At 40.5% G+C, this 25,390-nt stretch overlaps 2 protein-coding genes and 1 long non-coding RNA gene across 24 annotated transcripts in view; 2 read left to right on the plus strand and 1 right to left on the minus strand.

The window, feature by feature from the left end:
- Nucleotides 1–549: 549 nt before the first annotated feature.
- Nucleotides 550–24,589, minus strand: ERG28 (ergosterol biosynthesis 28 homolog). 5 transcript variants are annotated; one of them, XM_072623527.1, is made up of 5 exons: nt 24,321–24,589; nt 17,212–17,405; nt 4,118–4,208; nt 1,352–1,470; nt 550–1,168 (listed from the first exon to the last, which is right to left on the minus strand). In XM_072623527.1, the coding sequence occupies exons 2-5, from the start codon at nt 17,342–17,344 to the stop codon at nt 1,089–1,091; spliced, it is 423 nt and encodes a 140-aa protein (XP_072479628.1). In that variant the 5' UTR covers nt 17,345–17,405; nt 24,321–24,589; the 3' UTR covers nt 550–1,088. The 5 variants fall into 5 exon arrangements, with proteins under 5 accessions (XP_072479628.1, XP_072479624.1, XP_072479627.1 ...); XM_072623523.1 differs by lacking the exon at nt 24,321–24,589 and adding an exon at nt 23,715–23,852; XM_072623526.1 differs by lacking the exon at nt 24,321–24,589 and adding an exon at nt 22,250–22,339.
- LOC140513654 (uncharacterized) lies at nt 6,186–22,250 on the plus strand. The gene is made up of 3 exons (XR_011970267.1): nt 6,186–6,712; nt 18,123–18,213; nt 21,656–22,250. It is a non-coding gene; the product is annotated as an uncharacterized lncRNA (long non-coding RNA).
- TTLL5 (tubulin tyrosine ligase like 5) overlaps nt 24,136–25,390 on the plus strand; it is a 387,986-nt gene continuing 386,731 nt past the window's right edge. For 9 of the 18 annotated variants that reach the window (XM_072623502.1, XM_072623503.1, XM_072623507.1 and 6 more), the window contains exon 1: nt 24,138–24,316. The gene's annotated coding sequence lies outside the window, so the exon portion shown is untranslated. Of the gene's footprint in view, nt 24,317–25,390 lie in introns of all 18 variants that reach the window. The other 9 variants (XM_072623509.1, XM_072623516.1, XM_072623504.1 and 6 more) reach the window with 4 other exon arrangements.

Raw genomic sequence — 25,390 nt, forward strand, 5'->3', positions numbered from 1 at the left:
TCACCCTGGTCAACATTCATTTTTATTGATCTTGGTTAGCTCCATGACAACAAAGGTAATTCCACAGGTACAGTTTAAACCTGGGTCTTTCAGATTTCAAATCTAGCTTTCTATTTACCAATCCATGCTGTCTCATGTGTTTCCTGGTATGTGACTTAGAAGGTTTTACCCTGTAGCTTCTGATGACTCTTTACTTGTATAGGGTCTAAATACATCTTCCCCACTTGCTTTCTTCATGTCTTTTGAGGTTATAAAAAGGAAACCTTATAGGGTCCAGTGTATATAACTTCCCAGATGTAGGGAAGAAATTTCCTGAGTGGATGGAAAATAAGTGGCAAACAGAAAATTAAAAGCTCATTGCTATTAGAGATGAAGACTTGGATTCCTAGAATATATATATACCTCGGACTACTTTAAAATAAGAAGTGGTTATTTTAGTGATGAGGAAGTGGAATAAATGGCTACATTTTCTTCCCTTGCCTGTGGTCACCGGTGAGGCAGGGGAACTCGCTCTGTTAGATGAAATTGGAGCAAAAAGACCCAAGGAAGCACATTTTTTTTTGTTTTATTTTTTTTACCATTTATTACAAAACAGTCTGCATAGACATCAATTTTCATAAAGTCTACAATAAGACAGAGATCTTTCTTCTCCAAATTCAGAAGTAACACGTAGATTTCTATGGGTTTGTTGGTTCGCAAGGCCATTTTCTTATCTTAGTAATTTTGAAGAGTCTTGGTCCCAGTGGGAGAGGACCCCATTCTAATCGTCAAGTCCCTGGTACCAAAGTTCTGTTAGAGATGCTCGGTGACAGGATGACAACTTTAGGATTTCCAGCTCTCATCTTCCCTCCACACAAGTAAAATCAACTGATGAGACCAAAAATGAAGGTAGAGGTCAGAAAGGGGAAACCTAGCTGTGGCAGCAATTCAGAACACTAAGAGAATGGGAGGGGGGGGGTGGGGAGAAGAGAAAGAGGGCTGATGTTCAAGGAGAAAAAAGACACCAGGATAGGTGGGAAGAGAACACGGTAGAGGAAGGCTCAGCCATGGGTAAGTGATGCTGGCAAACAAGAGGTGTACGCAGGACTTCATTTTCTCTTCTTGTGCCGGGACACTTGCTCTACCTCCAGGTACTGCAGCCCGAGCAGCATCCCAAAGACAGAGAAACCTTAAATACACAAGAAAAGGTCACCAATCAACCAAGTATTTGGATGACCATGGTACATAGATGAACATGGCAACTGTCATACCTTTTGTCCTTTCATTCCTTCCCTCCCACATTTAGACCCTGCTTAGATGGATATGAACCATTCTTCAGTGAGGGGGAGTAGGGCAGCTGTTTTATACTCACTCGCCACCATCAATGGGGCCAGGACTCCAACTGTTGGAGCAGCTGTCTCGAATACAAACACCTCAGTGAGAAAGTGCCCCAGAGCAAGGAAGAAGGTCCAGAGTGTGATGTGGTAGAGACTGCAGGGGAGCAGAGAGGAAGAGTGGGAAGTTACTGTTTTGTGGGGTGCAGAATATATAACCCAGCAGCAAAGAATCCAATGGCCACAACATATGAAAACATTCAATGGGAACAGATGATTCTGGTAGGAGAAAGCATGTGTTTCCCTACTTCTTAGGTGATTTCTAGAAACAAGCTGAATTCTGCCTTAGCTTTCTGGAGGCACCATCTTCTCCTCAGGCATAGCCCAAAGTCAGTACACCCAAAGAACCACAGTGAAGGTTTCCATTTGCTAGCAAGTGGGATATCCAGGCAGAGGTGACTTTCCATGTATCAGTAAGTGGACACACATTCAGTGAAACAGAAGGTTAAGCCACTGTGATTTGCAAAAGAGGTACAAGACATGTTGTAAGGGTTCACTTTGAGGAAATCATGATGAAGAAGGTTGTTTGTGAGATAAGCCTTGAAGCATAGTTAGAACCTACTCTGGAGAATAGGGGGGCATAATAAGGCATTTGTATGAAGCTTTAAGTTTTACAAACCACCACTGGCTCAGGGGTCCAGCCTTTACATACATTTTCTCATGTAATCCCCAAAACAAACCCTGTAAGGTAAATTAAGAAACTGAGGTCAGGGGCTAAGTGACTTTCTCAGGATCACCCAGCTAGTCAGATTTGAGGTGATTTCAAGTTCAACATTCCAACTATGGGTGGATGGATAATAGTTTAGAGACTAAAGAGGACTGAAGAAGGGACTTTGGAGTTGTCCTATGGAAAATATCACTTGAGATGGCAAAGAAAATGCTGTGGGAAGAAGGGTTAGTAAAACAAAAGAAATGGTGAAAGATTCAGTGTGTTCATTCTAAGCACAAAGAAAAATCTGCCCTTACACAGAGTAGGAATATTTCATCTTGTGTAACATTTTTTGTATTCTGTTTTATTTTAAAAATAGTTTCAAGAGTTATGTTTAAGTATTACCTTATTTTTATAGATGAGAAACTGAGGCAGGCATGGTCAATCACTAGCTTAACCACCTGCATCTAGTGAGTGGGAGAGCTGGGACTGGAATGAACTTTAATGGAGTCTCAGGCTCTAGCCACTGACCCAAGCTGCCTTCAAAGCCATACAATAGTTATCCTTTGCTGACCTCTTCAAGGGTTGCCTTTGGCCACAGCATAACCAGCTAGCAGATGACATACACATTGAGGAAACAACCCATCTCTCATCTTGACAAAACAGTGATTCTTTGGCAGGAGTCACACTTAAGAATACAGAAATAAAATGGCACCATTTCAGGTTCAAAATATTACAATGGGCCTGTGGAATCCATGAGAACAGTCTCTTTCCAAATCCCTCAGAGGCACTTTGGTGTCCTCGCCGCTAGTTCCAGGAACTGGGAGTGAAATAATGAAATGAATACAGAAAAGCTGGAGTCTTAAGAATCCTGGCTTTTCAAAGCCTTTCATTCATAGATGTGGCTCTTGAAAAATGCCTGGGATTTTGTTTCAGGAGGGAATGCTATGCAGAAGAAAGCTTAGAGTGCCCTCCAGTGGTTCTAAACAGGGATGTTAAATAAGTGTTTTTCAAATTAAAATTTGGCCATCTGATACTCTGAGGTTTGAAATATATTGATGGAACCCGTAGATGCTAGTCCTATGAGTTAGGACAAATGAAAGTTAGGGAAATTTTGGAGTAAAATAAGCCTATTTTCATATTGAAGGAAATGCCACACAATATAAATATTGACTTCTATGCATAGATCTGGGGCAGCTAGGTGGTGCAGAGGCTAGAGCATTGGGATGGTAAGGAAGATCTGAATTCAAAGCTAGCCTCAGACTAGCTGCCCGGCACAAGTGACTTAACTCCTGTTTGCCTCAGTTCCTCATCTGTAAAATGGGGACACACTGGAGAAGGTGATGGCATACCACTCCAGTATCTTTGCCAAGAAAACCCTATGGACACAAGTCCATGGGGTCACATAGAGTTGGATACAACTGAATGACTGGACAACAACAACATGAACAAATCTAAAACCATTAACACTTTAGATGGGAAAATACGGCTAGCACTGCAATTCTTTCAAAGGCTTTTCCTCAACTCCCTAGCCCCAGTCATAGTATGGGAAACACTGATTTTGAAATGCTGGAATACAAGATGAAATTACTCTCTGATTTTGAACCCGTGTGAAGCAGTGAAATTTTCTTCTGTAAAAACAGAGTTAGTCATAGAATGATCCCATACTAAAAATATACAAATCTCCTAGTATATGAGTGAGGCATTAGATAGAAAAGTCAGGACCTCTAGACTTATTCCTGATGACTCACTGTATAATTCTGAGTGCCCTAGCTTCTCTGGCTTTAAGAAAATGATTGTGGTGCCTAGCTGCTTCTACTTTCTAAGGGTAGAGCTAACCATATATAAGGGGATCTCTTCAAGGTAACTTTAGAGACGATGCTAAAAAAAAATTGGGTACCACTAGGATAGCAGCACCAATTTATACTGTTGGCTCAAAAATATCTTAAGACCTTAAAGACACACTTGAGGGTCTCAGGCCCTGAGGGAGCAGAAGTGATGTAATTATGATTAAGCAACTGGATAACAATGGGGCTATATGTTTCCCTGGTACCTGAACCCCCAAAGGAAAGAAGCACCCCCTTCCTTTACTTACGTCCTGTTGTGGATATCAATGGCACAGAAACAGCGAATCACCGATGAGAGCAGAGTCCAGATGCCAAAGGTTCGGGCTTGAAGGCCATTCACTGGGTGGTAGAGAAATGGCAGAAAAGCTCAGGAGCAGAACATCAATAGGGCATATTTCTACTAGGCTCCAAAAATCTGAACTGCAACCAAGGGGAATTCATGGGAGACAGGAAGTTGGACTTGAAATTACTCTGGTTGGGCAGAGAAGAAGCTGTGCTGTGTGTAACATGGGGATTGTAAAGGATTTCTCCTTTTGGGGAAATGTAGAAAATTGGTCAGGTCTCTTTAAAGTGAGAGTTGCTAAGCTATAACATTTTCTATTGGTAGCAAACAGGGCATCTCTCATAAAACTTCAACCACAGTAATTATTTATTATCTGCTAGGAGCTAATCATGATATGTACTAGATAGTGTGGGAAAGAAAAAAAAATTAAATTACCCAGCCCTTCACAGAGTTTACAAATCTAGAAGATGGATTAGAATGCACACATACACACTTACATATATACACAAACATACATACACATACATACACACATACAAATAACTAACACACAAAGACATGGATTTATAAGAAAGGTCCAAATAAATGTTATGCAAAGTTCATGGTGGTAGAGGGTAAGTAGGGAAGAAATAGAAAGACTGTTACTGTTTAGGGTGCAGTAGAGGGAAATTAAAGAATGCTTCATGAAAGAAATAGCAGACGGGCAAGGCAAGATTTCAACTGCTAGAGATGGAAGGGTGGTGGTAGAAGGGACATTTGAGGAATATAAAACCACAAAAGCAAAGATACACAGTCAGGTCAACACAGGTTATACGTAAGGGATATCCATTTTGACTAAAGGAAAGTGGTATGAGAAGGATGAAAAGGTAAGTTTTGTGACAGATCATAAGATTTTCAACAGTGAAATGACACAGTAAGGTTGTACATAAGAATCTGACAGAACACTGTAAAGGATGAATTGGAGGAGAGACAGTGAAAAAAGAAGACTGGTTAAGAGGCTATTGAAATAGTCCACAAAGCAAAAAAAAACCTTTGTATTAAATAACTGAAAAGGGTTTAGTATCCAAGGTAGAAAACTACTAACAGATGTATTTAGGACCAAAAGTTAGTTCCCTAAGAGAAGTGGCTGGAGCATATGAGCAGACAATTCTCAAAAAAACAATTGCAAACTATTAACAACTATATCAAAGAAATCTCCAAATCACTAACAACATGAGAAATCGTTGTCCCTCACTCCCAGCAAACTGTCAAAGATGGCAGGATATGGGAATAGTTGACGTTGGAGAGAGCATGGAAAGACAGGCACAGCAAATGGACTGTTGGTCGAGCTGTGAATTCTGGAAAGTAATTTTGAAGTATGCGGCTCCGCACTCACTAGAATTTTTGCGTTAACAAATAACTGGAAACAAATTGTATTGCATAAATTGAATGAACAATTTCTACGCTGTAAGAAGTGATGTGTAATATGACTATAAAGAAACATGGGAAAACTTACGTGAACTGATGTAAAGTGAAGTAAGTAGCCAGAAAAACAATTACTTGATTACTTCAATGTAAATAGAAAGAACAAAAACTATTCATGAAGATGAATGGCAGGAAATGATAAAGAACAGGCTTGACCCCAAAGAAGAAGAATCTCTCCCGTGACCCTACGTACAACCCTAGGACCCAGGGTTATGGAACATTGTACAGAAAGTCAGATTTTTTCAAAAAAAAGGATTGATTTCTTTTGCTAAGTTCCCCCTCTTTTCCTTTTTTTTTTATTTAAAGTTCTTTGTTATAAAAGATGAGTCTTTATGAGGAGGGTGGGACATAGAGGAAAATCTAGTTGATGTAAAAATAAAAGACACTAATAAAAATCTATTAACACAATAAATGACCAAGGAAAGTAGAAACAAAACCTATTCTGGTGGGTTAGGGATACAGAGTTTTAATTCAGTGCCTAAGGGAAAAACAAACAAACCTGCTAGTTCAAGGTTTTGAACAGCCTAGATAAATACTTAGAGGCTTATCACCAGAGCGTTGGGCAACAACACCAAAAGCAGAGGTAATCTTAACTCTAATTATCTAGTTCAACTTTATGCTTTATCCTCTACTTTCACATCCCTTTCCCCTTTGTCTCATTTTCACTTGTCCTCTTCCAAATACGAATAGGGGTATTTTACCCACCCTTCACCCACAGAGAAGGTTCTGTTCCTACTCACAAGCTGCTGAAAGACATTATAGAAAACTGCACAACTGTGGTGATTAGTTCCACTACAAATCAGTCATCTGATCTCCACTAGTCTCTCACTGCTGAAAGACAATTCTTGTGCTCTTCCCTGACTGACTCCCTTCTCACTCTTTGCAGCACATATTCCAAACCATCTCTTATCTCCTAAAGTCACCTATACTATCTTCTGCAGGAGGCTTTTCCTGGTTCCCCTTTTCTCTCCCCCTTCCTTTTCCAGCTGCCAGAACTTTCTCTTCTAAGATTACTTTCTACCTCCTCTAGCTTTATCTGGTGTGTACCTATTTATTGACACACTATCTCCAACAACAGAACTGAAGCTCCCTGAAGGTAAGCTTTGTTTTAATCTTTCTTTGTATACCCAATGCTTAGATAGATACAGATAGACATAGCACTGATTAAGCACTTACTTTGAGCCAGGCACTATGATTAGTGCTAGGGATACAAAGACAAGAAAACGATGGTCCCTGTGTGGGGAAGATATCAACAAGGGGGAAAAGCTATTAGTGAGAAGTTCAGAGAATGAGTCGATCAGGGAATGAAGTGAGCATGGTTCAGGTTCCTCACGATCTCACTAATCAGAAGAGTTCATCCCAAGGCATAGTACCTAGCAAATAACAGGTGATTAATATATGCTCCTTGACAGACTGACTGATTGTCCTAGTTTAGTGATTGTAGTTTCATACTCTACTGAGAAAATTGAAGCAATTCATTCTGTGATCCTTCTCCCCAATTTTATACCGAACCCCCTTCAACATCATCTTCTCCTTCTTTGCTCCAGTCTTGGAGAAAAATGGTGGTTCTCCTTGTCAAAGCCAACTCTTCTACTTGTGCCCTTGATCCCATCCCCCAACTGGGATGTTTGCCCCTTTGTTTACCCTCTCACTTTCTAATCTCAATCTCTCTTTAGTAACCATTCCTTCTTCCCTGCAACCTACAATTATCCCCAGATTTCCCTGACCTTAAAAAACTTTATTGAATCCAGCTAAAATCTAAGCTAACAACCTTTAGCTTTCCTTCCTTTTTTTGTTTAAAGACCAAAATGATTATAAAAAAGTGCTATGCTTCCTCCTCAGGGTCTTTTGACCTAAATGAGATAGCCATTTGACACACTTTATTGCCCTGCTAATTAACTGTTATCTTGCTTGAAGAAAACATGTCTCAGTTTACTTTTGTTGAATTTTACTCATCACAATAAAAAATATTTTTTCCCACTGGTAGTTCCCCAGAATTCTGTGACATTTTTTTTTGGTTGTTGCTAAGATCTTAATATGATTGAAAAATACATTATTCACTTTTCATAACACATGAAATCTTCAGTACCATAAATTTTGAGGTTCAGTCGTTTTTCAGTCATGTCCAACTCCTCATGACTCCATCTGGAGTTTTCTTGGCAAATATACTGGAGTGCTTTGCCATTTCCTTCTCCAGTTCATACTGTACAGCAAATAAAATTCTCAAAAATAAAACATTTTTTTAACTGAATTTTACCTTTCACTATGTCAGATAGCAGTGTGAGGACAATGTACTGTATACTATATTGCTATAAATCTCCATAAATCCTCTGAAAACCAAGGGAGAGGTTCCTGGGACTTTAGATGCTGCTGTTGGAGGACACTGAGATGAAGACTGTTGAGGTCTAGACATCACCTACAATAATCTGTCCTTCACAGCTAGTGGATGGTGTTGGAGATCATGAAGGATGCACCAGCTTGAAATAACCTATCAGCAATATTTGCTTTGTGTGCTGATTGATTGAGAGCCTTAAGGGTCTCAGAGCATGGGAGCATAGCAGAAGTGAGTTGAAATTTAATGTTGAGGTTGTTACTGATGCTATTGCTTGGGTGTCTCTAACAAGCTGGTAGGCCAACAGCTACACACCAAGGACTTAGAGCCCAAAGAACTTGTGCTGTTTTGGGGGCATAATTGCAACACAAAACTCTGAGATTTAGAGGCAAACAATGAAAATATGCAATGAATGCACAGGGAGCTCTTTACAATGACAGGATAAACAAGACCTGTAAAGCACCTAGTAGGATACCAACTGCTTCACAAAGTTGCCCACATCAAGTCCCTCATTTTTTCTCTACTGTGCATAGCTTGCCAATGCAATCCTGTGCCAAAGTTAGACATGAAAATGTTGAGGATTGACAGTATGTATCATATCCCCATATTACACTTCATTCTTATTTTAATTCCTTCTGATTATACATTCATGTTTGCCTTTTTATGTTTCTTTTGACCTCTGTGTTATTTTGTGGGTTTTTTTTTTCAAAGTTTCTACTCAGTTCTTTTCATCGGGAAGCTTAGAAGTCCTCTTTCACTTAGGATTCTTCCCCCTTCCCCCAGGGTTACATTCAGTTTTCCTGGGTTGCTATTTTTGATTGTAAGGTTCTATCTTTTGTCTTCTGCAATATAGTATTCGAAGGTCTCAGCTACTTTTTATGGTGGCTGCTAAATCTTGTATGATCCTGACTGTGTCTCTTTGGTATAGGAACTCTTCCTTTTTGATTGCTTGTAGTACTTTTTTCTTTGAACAGGGAATTTTGAATTTTAGCCATGATATTCTTGGAAGTTTTCATTTTGGGGTGGCAGGACGTAATTATTGGATTCTTTCTATTTCTACTTTATCATCTGGTTCTTTTTTTTTACATTTGATTTTTATTTTTCTCAATTACAAAAAATTTTAACATTAAAAAAAATTAAGTTCCATATTCTCTCACTCCTTCCATCCTTTCTCTCCCCTCTCCTTGAGAAGTTAAAGAATTTGACATGCAAAAAATTTCCATTTTAGTCACATTGCAAAAGAAAACACAGACCTCCTCTGCAAGAATAATAAAAAAGGTATGCTTCAACCTGCATTCAGACTCTATCAGTTCTTTCTCTAGAAATGGACAGCATTGTTTCATCATAAATCCATTTGGAATTGTCTTGGATCATTGCATTGCTGAGAAAAGCTAAGTCATTCACAGTTGACCATTGTACGGTATTGCTGTTACTGAGTACAATGTTCTCCTGGTTCTGCTCATTTTACTTTGCATCAGTTCATGTAATTCTTTCCAAGTTTGTCTGAAAGAATCCTGCTCATCATTTATTATAGCATAATAGTATTCCACCACAATCATATGCCACAACTTGTTTAGCTGTTCCTTGATTGGTGGCCATCCCCTCAATTTGCAATTCTTTGCCATCACAAAAAGAGCTGCTATAAATATTTTTGTATATATACATCCTTATCTTTTTCTTTTATTTCTTTGGGGTTCAGACCTAGTACTGGTATTTTACTGAGTCAAAGAGCATGCAGTTTTATAGTCCTTTGGGTATGGTTTCAAATTGCTTTCCAAAATGGTTGATCAGTTCACAGCTCTACCAACACTGCATTAGTGCCCCTATTTTTCCACATCCTTGCCAACATTTGTCATTTTCCTTTTCTGTCATATTAGTCAGTCTCATAGGTGTAAAGTTGTTTTAATTATCATTTCTCTTAAGGGATAAATGGAATAGGGCAAATTATCTCTCATAAAACAGGCAAGGAAAAGCTTTTTCAATGGAGGGGAAAGGCGGGAGGTGAGAGGGAAAAAGTGAAGCTTACTCTCATCACATTTGGCTTAAGGAGGGAATAATATACACATTCAATTTGGTATGAAAATCTCTTACACTACAGGAAAGTAGGGGAGAAGGGGAGAAGTGGGGTGGGGGGGATGATAGAAGGGAGGGCAAATGGGAGGAGGCAATAATTGGAAGTAAACACTTTTGGGGAGGGACAAGGACAAAAGAGAGAATAGAATAAATGGAGAACAGGACAGGATAGAAGGAAATACAGTTAATCTTTCTCAACATGACTATTATGGAAGTCTTTTGCATAACTACACATGTATAGCCTATGTTGAATTGCTTGCCTTCACAGTGGGGATGTGTAGGGAGGGAGGAAGGGAGAGAAATTGGAACTCAAAAATTTAGGAACAAATGTTGAGAATTGTTTTTGCATGCAACTGGGAAATAAGAAATACAGCTAATGGGTTACAGAAATCTATTTTGCCCTACAAAAAAGGAGAGAAAATGGGGATAAGAGAAGGGAGGGGTGTGATAGAAGAGAAGGCAGATTGGGGGAAGGGGTAATCAGAATGCACACTGTATTGGGCTAGGGGAAGAGGAGAGATGGGAAGAAAATTTAGAACTCAAAATCTTATAGAAATGAATGTTGAAAACTAAAAATAAATAAATTAAAAAACATTAATTAGGAGGCATTTTCTTCTGGATTTGTGTCTTGATTGTCCCTGTCATGATAATAACTCTTTTTGATGGGATTCCTTTTTATTTAACTCATTCTTCTACAATACTTTCTCATTTCAGACTTTATGTGAGGACCAAGCTTGTACACTTCTGGGGAGAATGTCTGGGCTCATGAGTCCTTCTGTTGTTTTCTTAGTGAGCATTATGTTATCCTGGAATGACAGGGGAGCTCAAGTGGAGGATCTGAAAGCTTTCAAGTGCTTCCAAAGTGGTCTGTCTGATCCAGGGAAAAGTCTGATTGCTCCAACCCCTATCTCACTGCCCTGAGCTCTGCAAATTCCTGACTTGGACTCAGGTCTTGCCCCTGGTCAAAGTTCCAGTAGATTGCTACTTAATTTAGTCACTATCAGCCAGCTGGAAAGCTCTGTAGGTTCACAGTAAAAGAGCCACAGGCTCCCTTTTGTTCTAAAATTCCTGCTCTGGTCATTTGCTGTAGGCTTCAGACCGGAATGGAGACTAGAACTGAGACCCCTCTTACACTCCTGGAGTCAGTTACCCAGCTATTGTTTGCTTCTGAACTTGCTCCTTAATCAATAAGTATCTTAGGGTCCACAACTATAGGTTATCGTGGAACACTCCTAAGCACAAGTCCCCTCCTCAATCCACCCTCGATCTGTGACCTGGAACTGGGTAGTGAAGGATGGAGCTTCTAGTTGGCATCCTTCCTCTCACCCTGCACAAGACTGGGGTCCCCCCAGTATAGTGATGTGATCTCTTCTTGCCCTAGTGCCCAGCCCTGATTTGCTTTTAGTTCCTGTGTGCTGGAATGGTCTGTGTAGCCTACCCTGGCCAGATCCTGTCCCCACTATTCACAAACCTCTCTGTCTCCCTATGCTAGCTTAGGCTTGAAATATAACTTACTGTGATTTTTTTCCTTGGATTTCCAATCAAGATTTGGTCTACTACCTCACACCTATCAGAAACGACAAATGCTGGAGGGGATGTGGGAAAATAAGTACGCCAATGCACTGCTGATGGAGCTGTGAAATGGTCCAACCATTCTGGAGAACAAAACTCCAAAAGGAGTTTAAAACTTTGATCCAGCAATATTACTATGAGGTCTGTATCCCAAAGAGATCAAAGAATGAGGAAAAGGGCAAAAAAAATTTTTTGGCAGTTCTTTTTGTGATGGCAAAGACCTGGAAACTGAAAGGATGTACTTTGTATCTTTCTTTGGTGAGGTGTTGGGGCTTTGTGTTGAACACTGCATACAGACTGTCAGACCTGTTGGAAATGGTTAGTTTTACTGACTTGTTTTTTTCTCTTTCTTTTTTAAACATTGTTACAAGGAATATCTCTTTGTGAAGGAGATGGTAGAGAACCATATTGGGAAATGAAGACAAAGTAAAAATCCAAAAAGTATCAATAAAACCCAAAAAGTATCAATAAAAATTTTAAAAATATCTTACAGTGATCAGAAAAAAGCAATTTTAAGCTTCAAGTATATCTTGTATCTGCCTTGAATACAAACTCCTTAAGGATAGTGAGTATTTCACATTTTATTTTGGTCTTTGTTTATTCTAGGGCCTAGCCCAATACCTTGCAAGTAGCAGATGCTTAATAAGTATTTGTTAACTTGAAGGGAAAAAAACTCCTATAATTATCCTCTTAGCTGTATCTATGAGAGAACCCAATGCTCTTATGTTCCTGATTTTTAAAATGTAATCTTTTACATTCAGGTAATATATAAAATTACAGTTTTAAAAATATTAACTCAACTGTTGATATTTTAAATGTAAGATCTTTGTCCCATATAAAGTTAATATAATATTGAAAAAACAAAAACACATTCACATTAACAGTCACACTCCAGGTAAAACCAGAACACAAATTAGTTGAAGCTAGATAGAAAGACAGCTCACAGATTCTCCTCAGAGAGGAGAAATAAAGGAGTGGACCAAAAGTCTACTTTTGGATATGTTGAATTTGAAATGTAAGTGGGACTTCCAGATAAAACTATCCTTTAGGCATCTGGGATCACATCTGAAAACAGAAAGGTCAGGGGTGAAAGATACACATATTGGGGAATCATTTTCATAGAGTTAACTCTTTTGTTTGAGAGAAAGTGGAAGAGTATCCTAGATAGAACCTTTGAGAATGCCAACATTAAAGAAGCAGAGATAAGAGCTTACAGAAGCAGCCAGGATAGAGAAAGAAAAGAGAAGGGGGAAAACCTTTATGGTATAGAATATATCATATTAATCATACCTCATTTTTTCTGTCCCTGGAATTCTTTCCAGGTCTGACATCATCATGAAGGTTAAGACTAGAACAGGTTTAGGAATATCATTAAAGCCCAGAGCTGTTCCTAGAGATCTTGTCTAATGTCTGAGAACATATAGGAAGAAAGACCAGGTCTGTTCCAAGATTGACTCAAGAAAGGTTCCAGAAATCTAGAATGAAGAAAATGCTCATAGTTGGCTTTTATAAGAGATAAATTCATGGATACTCCACTGAATCTATGCCTGTATCCTCTGGATTAGGCCTAAATCAAACTATCTTCCAGTGGCTAGGGAAGAGATTGGTTGTGAGCAAAGTTACGTTCATTCAAGTAAGGGTCTTATTGACTTATGGTGTATTCTGACACTGCACTTTGAGCAAAGGCAACTGACAACCCTGGTGGGAATTAAAGAACATTTTGTGTACCCTCATAAAGTGCTGCATAATAGGGTTGACTGTTCTATCTCACTTTTGGCATTGCCTCTATAACAGGTGCATCAATTGTTTTATGTAGGCTGGAATGGTTTCTTGACAAGGAGCTGGGGAAGTTGTTCTTAGGATAACCATTATTTGGATTTCTTGCCAAAAGAACCATAAAAGGCCTAGTTTATGAGGACTTGGTATCAAATTCTCAATCAAATGTCTTTCTGACTTAGTATGGCTCATTGCTGTAGTGAGTATGAGGCAGAGGGACGCAGCCTTTTGTATTTATTGCTGTCTTTTCAAACTTTAGGTAACGTGTCCTTTGTTTTTAGTAAAGTCATTCTTATCACATTTTATGGACCATGAGAGCCTCATTATATTCTAAACCCCAATCTGAATCATTAATCTGTCCTGAATTAGACCTATTCCAGAATATTTGGCAGGTGTTGCTTGCAATGAACTCATGGTTCAAGTCATTGTTAAAGTCGGGGAAAGATAGTGGAGAAGAAACAGGTAATTGGAATGTCAGACACAAGATTCTGGTATTCTGTGGCCACAGAAGTTTTTAGGGGTATATGGGGAGTCATGCCAGTAGAATAAAGAGGAAGCTCCCATTTACTCTGTAGGGTTAGCTTGTTAGATGCTTAAGAGACCTGAAAGGGAAAGTAAAAATAGAGCAGAATCAACCATACCTTGGCTCCTATTAACAGCTTTAGAAAAGCTGGATCATAGATCCATAAGCTGCTCCTCTTCCTTCAAGGTATAGATATCAAAAATCAAAAAAACTCATTCAACTCTGCCCCAATGCACAAGGATAGATTACTTTCATCTTTCTATCTTACAGAGGGTTTGCTTATGCAAATTCACCCATACCAGTTAGAGACCCTGGATGGAGGAACTGCTTTTTCCCTCTTTTAAGCAGGCTAAAATAGGGGGTTCTGCATACTTGGTGCCATAAGGACTAATTTCCTTTGCAACTCATTCTCCAATGGAGGACAGCAAGACTGGGGATTGTTTTCTTTTTTCTCAAAGAGTTGCTTTTGGTGAACTGGATTCATGTCCTCTCTTCCTATGTCCTCCACTCTTTATGACCAACTTTTTTTAGATATAATTAGATTCTGCTGACTATGCCTAATATCCTGGGCCAGGCCTAATTCAGGCCAGTTCAGCAATTCACGTTTCAGCTCAAAATGCAGACACCATAATAGTTCACAAAATGCCATAAAAGTGACTTTATTAATGACAAAGGATAATAAGGATAAAGCAGCTCAGTCTATATAAATAGGTGGCTACTCCCACCATAGTTACACAGGTCATAATTAAGTTTCTTCTGTGAAAAGACTGAGCACATATCCCCACTGTGGAAGTAAAGCTACTTTTCTAGTGTCCCATGTCACAAAAGACCGACAAATATGGAAGGGCTATTATTGCTGTGTAACTAGTGTGTCTTGGACTCTGAAATCCAAGAGTTATAGATTTCTAAATCAAAGACAACCCACACCTACCACTCCCTACCCTCATGATGTCTCTCTCACTCTGTGATGAACTGAAAATGTTAAGACAGGCCTAGCTGTTAGTCTGAGGGGACCACACTCCCTAAATTAAAAACTAGACGTCATACTCCAGCTAAGTTTACTTGCTATAATAGTAAGATAGAAAAAGGTAATTTTTTTTTAGCCAGTGCAAATACTATTAGCACTCGCCACTAATTCTAATCAGATTATGCATCAGCTGGTATTTCTAAGGGAGGGTCCAGAGCATTCCTAAGGATAGGACATTAATGTAATCTAGTTGGGAGATGACAGATGAGAGAATAAAATTTGTTTAGCAATCCCACAATGCCTATTTCAGTTGAACTCTCCTTCCTTCTCATTTCTGTTAAGAGCTAACAGGGACCCCCTTACCATCTCTGGTCAGCCTGAGGCTTCTTGTGGCTTATTGCCTGGGACAACAGCTAAGGGCTCCTTTTTTTCTCTCAGACTTCTGGTCCAGTTAATTATTATTGTTAATAGTAAGAGCTACTAGCATTTACTGAGCACTTTAAGGTTTGCAAGCATTCTGCAAATATTTCATTTGATCCTCACAACAACACTGTGACATTATGATGATCCCTATTTTATATACGAGGAAACTAACATAGACAGTGGTCAAGTGACTTGCTCAGGTTCATGAAGCTAGTATGTGCCTGATAAGGTCTTTCAGACTCCAATTCCAGTGTCCTATCCACTTTGCCTCCTAATTATCCAATGTTAAGAGCTGATGGGGACAACTTTTACATCTGCGGGCAACCTCCAGATGCTTATCGTTTTGTTGAAGATGGATTGTCCCTGGCAACTCTTAGAGGTTCATTATCCTTTCTATCATAGATACCTAAGGCTAGATTTCTTCTAGCTTCTCTGTATTGCTCTTATAAGAAAAACTAGTTTGGCCTTACATGGGCAAATGGGCAAATGATCTGTCTAGGAAATTATATGACTGGAGAAATGGTTGGGGTCTTCTAAAGCCTGAAAAACTTGGCATGGAATACCTGATAAATGAAGAACAGTAAATATACATTATAAACTCTTTTGGTAAAATTTTTTTAAAAAGATCAGTCCCATTCATTTCCCCAGATACTTTACTCCTGTGTATTTTGTAGTGGTTTTGTTTAAATTCAGGCATAGCCTATACCAGCTCATTCTCCCCTCAGATGTTGCAGACAACAGGATGGAATTTCTATCTAGGTTAGCTATAAATGTGACACAGAACTGTCAGCTGACAGGAGATTTTTGCTGAAACCAAAGCCATCTTAATTCCCTATGCTGGCTCTATGTAGTACATATCACATGAGAGAAACAAGAAATCTTACAGCATTCATAGCAGAGAGGCTCTGGAGAAGGAATGACTATCTCTAATTTTCCCCAGAGGAAATCAATTTTTCTAGGGGATACAGCCAAGGAAAGGGAGTTTGAATTTTTTTCCCTGGAGGACTGTCCCTGATTTTGCTGTGACCATAAGTAAGTCATTCTCCATCTGCATAGCAAAGAAAACCCAATGAGCCACTGTCTTTATTTCATAAAAAGTTATAAGATCATAAGAAAGGCTACTAACATTTCACTGGGACCTCACAAGGGAAAGAGGTGCGCACATTTGTGGCTGTTGAATCATTTCAGTCATATCTGACTCTTCATGACTCCATTTGGGATTTTCTTGGTAGAGATACTGGAATGTTTGCCATTTCCTTCTCCAGATCATTCTACAAATGAGGAAACTGAGGGAAATAGAGTGAAGTGATACTGCTAGTAAGTGTCTGAAGGCAGATTTGAACTGAAGAAGATTTGTCTTCCTGACTTCAGGTCATGCACTCTATCCGTTGTGTCACTATCTGCTGCTACAGCCACATTTCATCCTATTCTGCTTTCTATCCAGGGCACTCTCTGGAGAAAGAGATCTCATTTCCACACATTGTCAAGTCCAATGAGTAGATTTGTTTTGTTTGATTATGCTTATTGATACCAAGGGAGGTTGTTTTGTTTTTCAATCTTTTGGAAAGTGAATATTAGGTGGGGCTATAATGATAACAAAGTAGAAAAGAAGAGAATAAGAGTATCAGTAAAGAATTTAAAAAGCATACAGAAAAGAAGAAGTTCAGAGGATAAGACAGACAAACAGGAAATCTTAAAAGCCAATGTACTCTATATTATATATTTTTAGAAAACCCAAGCTATATATAATGAAGTTTTCATGTATAAGTTTCTTTTCGTCTTCTTTCCTCATGCAAATGCTCATATTTATTGGTTTGTCAAGTCCAAAATGACCAAAAAAAAAAACTATTATAAAAACTGAACTTCTTGAGCACTGGACTATCATCATGCCCCACTCCTGGATAAGAATATGATCTCCAGGATACTCACCAAGGTCTGGCTTGCCAGTGTACAGCTTTTCATAGAGAAAGGTGTGATCTCGGAAGCTCTGCAGTGTGTTCCCCATGGCTATGATGGATACTATAACCAACCAGCTTCGTAGCACATTCAAGAAGCGACTCATTTCTCACTTCAGCACCAGCAGGGCTTCTCTGTCAGGTGCTATACTAGGGACAAAGATTAGGCTGTCAAGATAACAAAACAACATGGAATCAGTTATTGGGGAATGAATTCAGCCTTAGTCAGTTAGTCACTTTCTTATTTCTTACCAGTAAGAGGGTTTCTCTTCAAACGTTTTGTATTTGGGTGTTTTGGTAGTCTACCAATGTTGTTGAGAACCTTTAGAAGCCTTTCATTCTCTTCAACCTCTGGGTATCCAGTATTGAAGAAAAAATCCATAAAGTGTTAAATAGGGTTTGTACCTTGACTCCTGGTTATTTTATGGATGTCTACATAGGAACTGCTAATTGTTCTACTTTCCCTTGAGTACCATGCATAGAAGTGGCTAGAGAGAACCTGTCAATACTTCTCAGCAATGATGCAACAAATAAGACCTAGAAATTTATTCCAAAATAGAAGGCTTATGCCTGCCAATTATTATGTTAGGTTATCCTGCAGCATGTCAAGACATGCAGCCTAGACCAAATGAAAAAGAGGCAAGCTGGGAGTTCTACCACTCAGCTGCTTCTGTTCTTTGAGGATGACTACAGCCTTAAGTTAGTACTGAAGGGACAGTTACCTTTAGCTTTCTCCACACTGAAGAGACCAGAAATTAGCAGGACAGTGGAAATAGAAGAGGGGAAAGGCTTTTGTTCTCCCCTGGACCCTGATATGAGTTCCAATATAATCATCGAGTCATAGACCCCTATAGTTCAATGATTCTAACCTCTCACCCCAAGCAGATATCTCTATAACAACCCTGACAAGCAGATGGAGACACACTAGAGAAAAGGCTTTGGGATCATCGATCTAGAGTCGAAAGGGATCTTAAAGGTAATTTTATCTAATCTCCTCTTTTCACACAATAGCAGAGAGAGGCATAGAGAGGTTCAGCGACTTGTTCAAGTAGTGAGATGCAGAACTGATGCTAGAATCGATGTTTTCTGATGCCAAATCATTCTTTTTACTGCAAACCTTAGGTCTCTAAGTGCTACCCAGCTGCTTCTGTGATCAGAGGTGTCTGTGAGAGAACTTTAGGGAATGGAGGATGGATGGGTTAACTTAATAATAGGGACAATCTTTCCATTTTTGGAAAAGCAAAGCATTCAAACTATCTTCATACATTCCAGATTAATGCTATCCTCCCCAGTATTCTTTTACACACTTATCTATGCTCATGCACATAAAATCTTTTATCTTTATGGCTGTTCTCACAAAACTAGCAGTTTCCTTAATGTTTATCCTAAAAACTAGGGCTCAATAATTTCTTAAGTTCCTACTGCCATGGACTGGGCAATGAACAAAGGTACATACTACTGGTAATTTTAAAATAAGGAAAAATAGAGATGAGAAAAGGGTGCATGGTATATCTTGTGGAAACATTTCAGCATGCCAATCATCCAGAATAATACTTTACTTTTACACACACACACACACACACACCCTGTATGTGTTCTTTAATTTTCCAATTACATTCATATTTATTATCTCATTTGGTTTTCACAATAATTGAGCTACACAGAACAGCTATTATATTCACTTTACAGATGTGGAAGAGAGATTAACTGACTTGCCTAAAGTCACACAGCTAGTGAATTCATTCTATCTGTAACTCAAGACTCAGGTCTTCTGATCTCCAATCTAGTGCTTTCCTCACTACATTCTGCAGCTTCTCTGTAAACAGGAAGACTACTATAGGTACTTATTGACCCAGTGTCTTCTGTATGAAGCTGTTCTAACTCCATTTTCCTTTGGGTTGAACTGCCTTCCCATATTCTTTCTCTAAGCTAATTTTTAATCCTTTATGTTCCCTGTAATGTTAATCCAGACTCCTTGCTTTATTGGTTACATAAGAGTCCTTTATCAAACTTGTTTTGTCGTTGCTGATCCTTCTATCTACCTACCTAGTCTATCACTTCTAGAGAAGTTTTTCAGTGAATTCCCTCCTCTACCGTTGAATACTGCTAGAAGAAATCCCCAAACAAAACCATGTGGAGTTCACTACAGATTCATGTTATATAATCTCAACTGGGGCCTCACTGCTGAATGGCAATCCTTTTAGCTTTTTGTGGATTGATTATTACACTCATTGCAGTTGATATTCCAAAACTTATCCTTTTCCCCTAAGCTCTCAACATTATTCCTACAATCCTTGCTCACTTTGTGGAGAAAAAAAAAAAAACTGAGCGGAGGCCCCCATGAGGTCCTTTTTCTTCCCCAGTCTATACCTCAAAAACCTTCTACAATACCACATCTCCTTTGCTCCAGTCAGGATGAGGTGACTTTTCTACTTGCCAGCTTAACTGTTCTACTTGTGCCCTTGATCCCATCCATCCAGGAAGATAACTTTAATTATTCCCCCATCCCTCTTATATTTGATTTCTCCTCATTTATTGCCTCTTTCCATGTTGCGTACAAATATACTCAGACCTCCTTCATTCTTAAAAAAACAAACAAAAACAAAAAACTTTTACCTCAATCTCCTGACCCCTCAAGCTATTGTACTATTTCTCTTTCACAAAACTTATATAATAGTTCATATAGTTAGAAATTTCTAGTGAGAAAATACTGATTACTTCCACTTCTTCACTGTCCACTGACTTCTTGGTACCTTGAAATCTGACACCCATCCAAACCACTCTACTGAAAACTGCAAAGGACTTTTTTTTTTTTTTAAAACAGACCCTCTTCTTTTGACATTCTTTCTTCCCTTGGCTTTTATGATAATACTTTCCCCTAGTTCTCCTTCCATCTGACTGCTACTTCTCAGTCTCCTTTGCTGGATCACCACCCATTTCCTATCCCTTAGTGTGAGTATTCCCCAGCACTCCATCCTGAACATTCTTCTCCTCTATCTTCTCTCTCATAATGGCTTTCACCTATTACCAGAGTATCTATCTACCTAGGCAGGTGACTCATACATATATCTCCAGTCCTAATGTCTCTCCTAGACCATTTTGTCATCTCCTAGATGCCCTCTAGTATCTCAAACTCAGCATGTCCAAAAGAGAAACCATTTTTTCACACACCCCTTCTTTTCTAACTCTCTACTCCTGTAAACTTTCCCATTTCTGTTGAGGATACCACCATCCTCTCAGTCACCAAGGTTTGTAATTTCAGTCATTTAACAGACATGTATATTTTTAATTATTTCCTTAAATATTTCCAAATTACATGTAAAAAAATTACCATTTATTTTTAAAAATTTCAAGTTCCTAATTCTCTCAGTCCTTTGTCTCTCTCTTCCAGTCTTTGAGAGGGAAAACATTGCAATATCAACTATACATGTTTCACAGTCATTTTTGACCCTGCCTTCTTACTCAGTCCATCATATCTGACCAGTTGCCAAGCCCTCAATTCTACCTGTACCACCTCCCCTTCTCCTTACTGTCCTATCATTTCACAATTTCATCTCTTTCCTAGATTACTGCAAAGGCCTCTTAACTGATCTTCTCACCTCTAGCTTCTCCTTTTTCTAGGGTGACTTTCACATAGTTGTCAAAATAATCTTAAAGGTGCGACCACAATATTCCTATGCTCAAAAACCTTCCATGACTCTCCGCTGCCTTTAGGATAAAACAGATGCCTTAACTTGGCATTGAAGGTCCTCTAAAATGTGGTTCAAATTTACCTTTTCATCTTTATTTCACACTTCTTCCACTTTCTCAACTTATGTTCCAGTAAAATAGACTAGTTGAATTTAGGAAGAGTTAATCATTTCCCGTCTCTATGCATGCATACAAACTATCTGCCATGCCTCAAAAAGCATTCTCTTTTCATCTCCACTTTTCTGAAATTCTTTCTTCAAGATTCAGCAGTTACTACAAATTCTATGAAGTATTTCCTGATTCCAATTGTACCTGCAACTACTCTCTCCCTCCTCCAATTTTTCTAGAGAACTGTCTCATCTGTTTCTTTTTCCTCTTCACTTCTTACCTTGCATTATACTTATCTGTATACATGCTGTATTCCCCTAGTAAAATGTAAGGTCCTTGAAAGCCAGGACTATTTGTTATTTTCTTTGCATTTCCAGCATCTAGCACATTAAACAATGTAGACATTGGATAAATGTTTGCTGAACTGCATTAAATAAGCTCTGTAAATCAGCTGAATATTCTAGAAGTCTTAAATACAGGGCATTCTCTCAGGCATTATCATAGCATTTAGAGCAAGAAGGAGCTCAGAGATCAAGTAATCCAGTCGTTTCTAAAAGGTATCCTATGAACTCTCTGGTCGCTGCTGCTAACTGTGGTTTTTGCTGATTGCTTTTTGCTAGCATGGAGAAGATCACCATGCCAGCTCTAATCCTGGGAGGTGCAAAGCTGCCATCTCCACAGTGACTCTTGGGGAATTACAGAAGAGCGTAAAGGAGAACGGGGAAGAGAAAGAAAGGCAGAAGAACCCAAAAGTCCATTCCTCTGGAGACACTGCTGCTGAGGAACTCTTCTTTGTTGCAAATTTTAGATATTTAGTGTCCTGAAATTCTTTATGGCAAACAATAATACTATGATGTAATCAAAAAGAATCTGAGAACCACTGATTTAATAGTAAATACACATTTTGCAGATGTGGGAATTGACACCAAGGAAGTTAGGGGCTTCTCAAATGTCACACAGGCATTGGTTTAATAGCTAGAGAGGAAATCGTAAGGCTAGGAGAGACTGTTCTCATTCACAATTTCCTTATTTCATGGGTGTGGGCACTCCCTCCAATGAATGAAAATGATATCCCTTCTAAAACTCAGGAGACAGTTCTTGAGAGTTGCTGTGGCTGAAAAATCCATTATCCTTTGGTCAACTTGGTGGTTAGTGTCTTTAGCTAAGCTGGTCCTTGGATGAAAGATACATAATGTCTATCACCTGGTCCATACTTGAAGCTTTTCCAGCTTGGTAGGACCTGTCAGGGATGCAATCTGTTGGCATAGACTTCAAGAACACAAGATGTCCTTCACACCACAATGAGGCATCAGAAGAAAACTGAAGTGGAATGACCCTGTTTGGTAATATTTTAATGAAGTTTCTCTACCTGTGAAACAGACATTGATACTCAAGTTGAAGAATCTAAGATTATATCTTATAAGACTATACTTAAAAAGCAAAAACAAACAGCCACCAAGATTCAATCCAGTAGTCTTGGGTAACAATTTAAATCAAATCAACTTGTTTTAACTAAAATGAACCTAGTGAAAACTCTCATATGATATTTGGATGTGGAGTTCTCCAGGTGAAGTCTCAGAATGAAAGCCTTTATGTTGAGTTACCCAAGGTGATAACAGAATGTAAAATCTTCAAAAGTGCATGAAGGTACTTAAAATAATATGAATTTCTAATGGAAAAGGAAGGAGAAGATGGATCTCAAGTACTACCTTCAACAAGAAGGCTGTCCTGTTCCCCTCCAATTGCTAGTACCCTTTTCCTTAAACGATTTTTCATTTATTATCTTTACGTATATACTTATGGATACATGTAAATACATACATGTTGTCCCACTGAGAGCAGGGACTGTTTCCATTGTGTCTTTATATCCTTAGTACCTACACGAAGTAGGTGCTTTGGTTAGGGCTAGATGGTTTCTCAAGTCCCTTCCAACTCTAAATCTATGATCCTATTATCGTCCCTCAGGACATGTTTGGAGCACCCAAACTATATGGAGTTAAGACTGCAAAAGAAGATCGATCCCGCTAACTGAAAAACAATTTAGAAAGCTGGGAAGGTAGGGGGAACAGAACCCAATAAAGCAAGGAGCCAGGTGAAGGAGGGGGGAAGGAAGATGGAATTGGGGGGCGATAGGAGCCAGGTAAAGGAGGAGGGAAAGAAGAGGAATTAGGTGAAAGGGGAGGGGAAACGAGAGGAACAAGATTGGGGGGAAGCGTGAGGAGCAATATGGAACTGGGGGGCGATAAGAGCCAGGTAAAGGAGGAGGAGAAGAGCCACGGAGGGGAGGAGGGGAGAAGACCCAGCTTCTGGGGATAAGAGCCCAAAAAAGGCCGGGGTGGGGGGGGAAGAAAAACCACAGAAGGATGGTGAGGGTGGGAGTAGAACACCAGACATCTATCTGCTCCTTCTTCCTCACTGCCCACCTGTCTCCTCCACCCTTAGCCGAAAGACCCTCCTGGAGGGCGCCACATCCTTTCGCAGCCGCTGCTCTGACCCCCTTCTCTCTCCGCTCCCCATCGCCCCAGGACTTCCCTCCCTCACCTTTTCTCCTCTCCTTAGCGCTTCCCCTCGACCCTCTCGCAGACTCATCCCTACCTCTTCCCCTTCACTAGCCCTCGGTCAGATTTCCCCCCGACCTCCGGGACTTCTCCTCCCTCCGAGGCCCCGCGCTCCCCGTACCTGGCCAACAGAGCCCAGAACACCAGCGGAACCCTCAATTTCACTCCAATACCCGTGTACACCTGAGACCCTCTTGTGCACCCGCCCACCTCTCGAATCAGATTCTGGATTGGTTCACTTTGTGCCAACCCGTAGTTTGATTGGTTAAAAAGGACATTCCTTCGCGCAGGAGAGGGGAGGGAACGCCTCAAAGGCCAATCAACGGTGAGATTTGGCCAAGCCGCTCCCCTGACACGAGTTCACGTGATCCACCCTCCTTTGGGGAGGGGCGGAAGAAACGAGGGTTGGGACACGCCCCTTCAGACTGCGGCGGCGGCCCCGAGGCACGCTCCGAGACAGACAAGGGGGGGCACGTCTACGTAAGAGCGAAGGCCATGACGGAATTCTTTCGCGCCGGAGACTGGAGGCTGCGCGGTGCGTCGGCACTGGGCCTCCTGCGCTTGCGCAGTGGATTGGGACGGGCGGTTGCTTGTTGGTTGTTGTAGTAACGGGGGAAGCAGCCGTCGGTGGCGGTGGTGAGCCCGCAAAGGGGGAAGGAGGAGGGAAGAAGCGCCCGGTGCGGTCCCTGCCTGCCTGACCCGAACTATGGGAAGATGAGACAGGTACCTGCCGCCGCTGGGCCCCTTGGCGTCTTTGGGGAAGGGGGTCCCGGACATCCCGGCGGGTAGTTGTCCTTTCTCTCCGGGCTGGGTTGTGGGAAGCTCTGGAAAGCCCCGGGGACAAGAGCCCGGTTTCCTTGGCGCGTCTGGGGGTCGTAGCGGCGACCGTCTTTTATTTCCTTCTGTCAGATCCCTTGTAGGCCCTTTTTGGATCTTGGGGGAGGGGTTGAAGCGGGAACTGAGGACTTTCAGATGAGAAAGCTTCTCCCTCCAGGACCTCCGCTCGGTTGCCGAGGGCCGTCCTGAAAGTCTCCTGGAGTCCGCAGAGGGGAGGCGGGGACCTGTCCTGGGCGGACCGGGAGAGGGAAGGAAGCTCCGAATCTCGTTTATCACGCCCCGGTAAAGTAGCTAGGGCGAGGGACTCTCAGTCTACAGACGAGTTGGGGCTCAGAGGACGACTAGCCCACGGTCTCTCTACGATCTCCCCTCTTCTTAACGGCTTAATGTAGCTTGTGTCGTCCCTGACCCCTCGCTATTTTCCCCGTCCTCTCGTTTCTAACCATCTCTGGTACTCAGTCACCCCCCCTCCCCCACACCCCCCCTTCCCTCACCCCACCCCCTCCTCTGATCCTGCATCCCCCTCTCTGTGCAGGCTGTCATCCTTTCCCACCTGGATTGTTGCAACAGTAGCCTGCTGTGGCTTCTCTGATACGATGTATCTTTCATTAAGCTGTCAGATTGATCTTCCTAAAGCTCAGGTCTGACTACTTCCCTCCCTCCCCCTCCCTATTCATGAAACTTCAGTGACTCTCTAGTACCTCCAGTATCAAACAATAAATAAAATCCTCAGTTTGACCTTTAAAATCCTCCTAACTTTTGACACCTTTTCTTTTCAGTCTGCTTATGTTTTACTCCCTTCATTTATTAGGCTTATCCAGTGACACTGCTCCCCACCCCGCTGCGGTGCTTCGATTCATTTGGGAGTTTTCATTGACTCTCCCTTCCCTTCTTACCCCTCTCCCCTGTGCCTTGAAGTTCTTTCCCTTTTTATTTCTGCTCTTTAGCTTTCCCTGACTT

This window comes from Notamacropus eugenii, chromosome 7, assembly GCF_028372415.1.
Source record: "Notamacropus eugenii isolate mMacEug1 chromosome 7, mMacEug1.pri_v2, whole genome shotgun sequence".
In the NCBI taxonomy this organism is placed as follows: domain Eukaryota; kingdom Metazoa; phylum Chordata; class Mammalia; order Diprotodontia; family Macropodidae; genus Notamacropus; species Notamacropus eugenii.

Bases quoted from the DNA above. Each gene is read 5' to 3' on its own strand.
- ERG28 (XM_072623527.1), bottom strand. From the start codon at position 17,344: ATGAGTCGCTTCTTGAATGTGCTACGAAGCTGGTTGGTTATAGTATCC. The intron at 1,471-4,117 runs GTAAGTAAAGGA...GCTCCCCTGCAG, and splicing joins ATTGATATCCACAACAGGAC to TCTCTACCACATCACACTCT. The intron at 1,169-1,351 runs GTGAGTATAAAA...TGTGTATTTAAG, and splicing joins GGCCCCATTGATGGTGGCGA to GTTTCTCTGTCTTTGGGATG.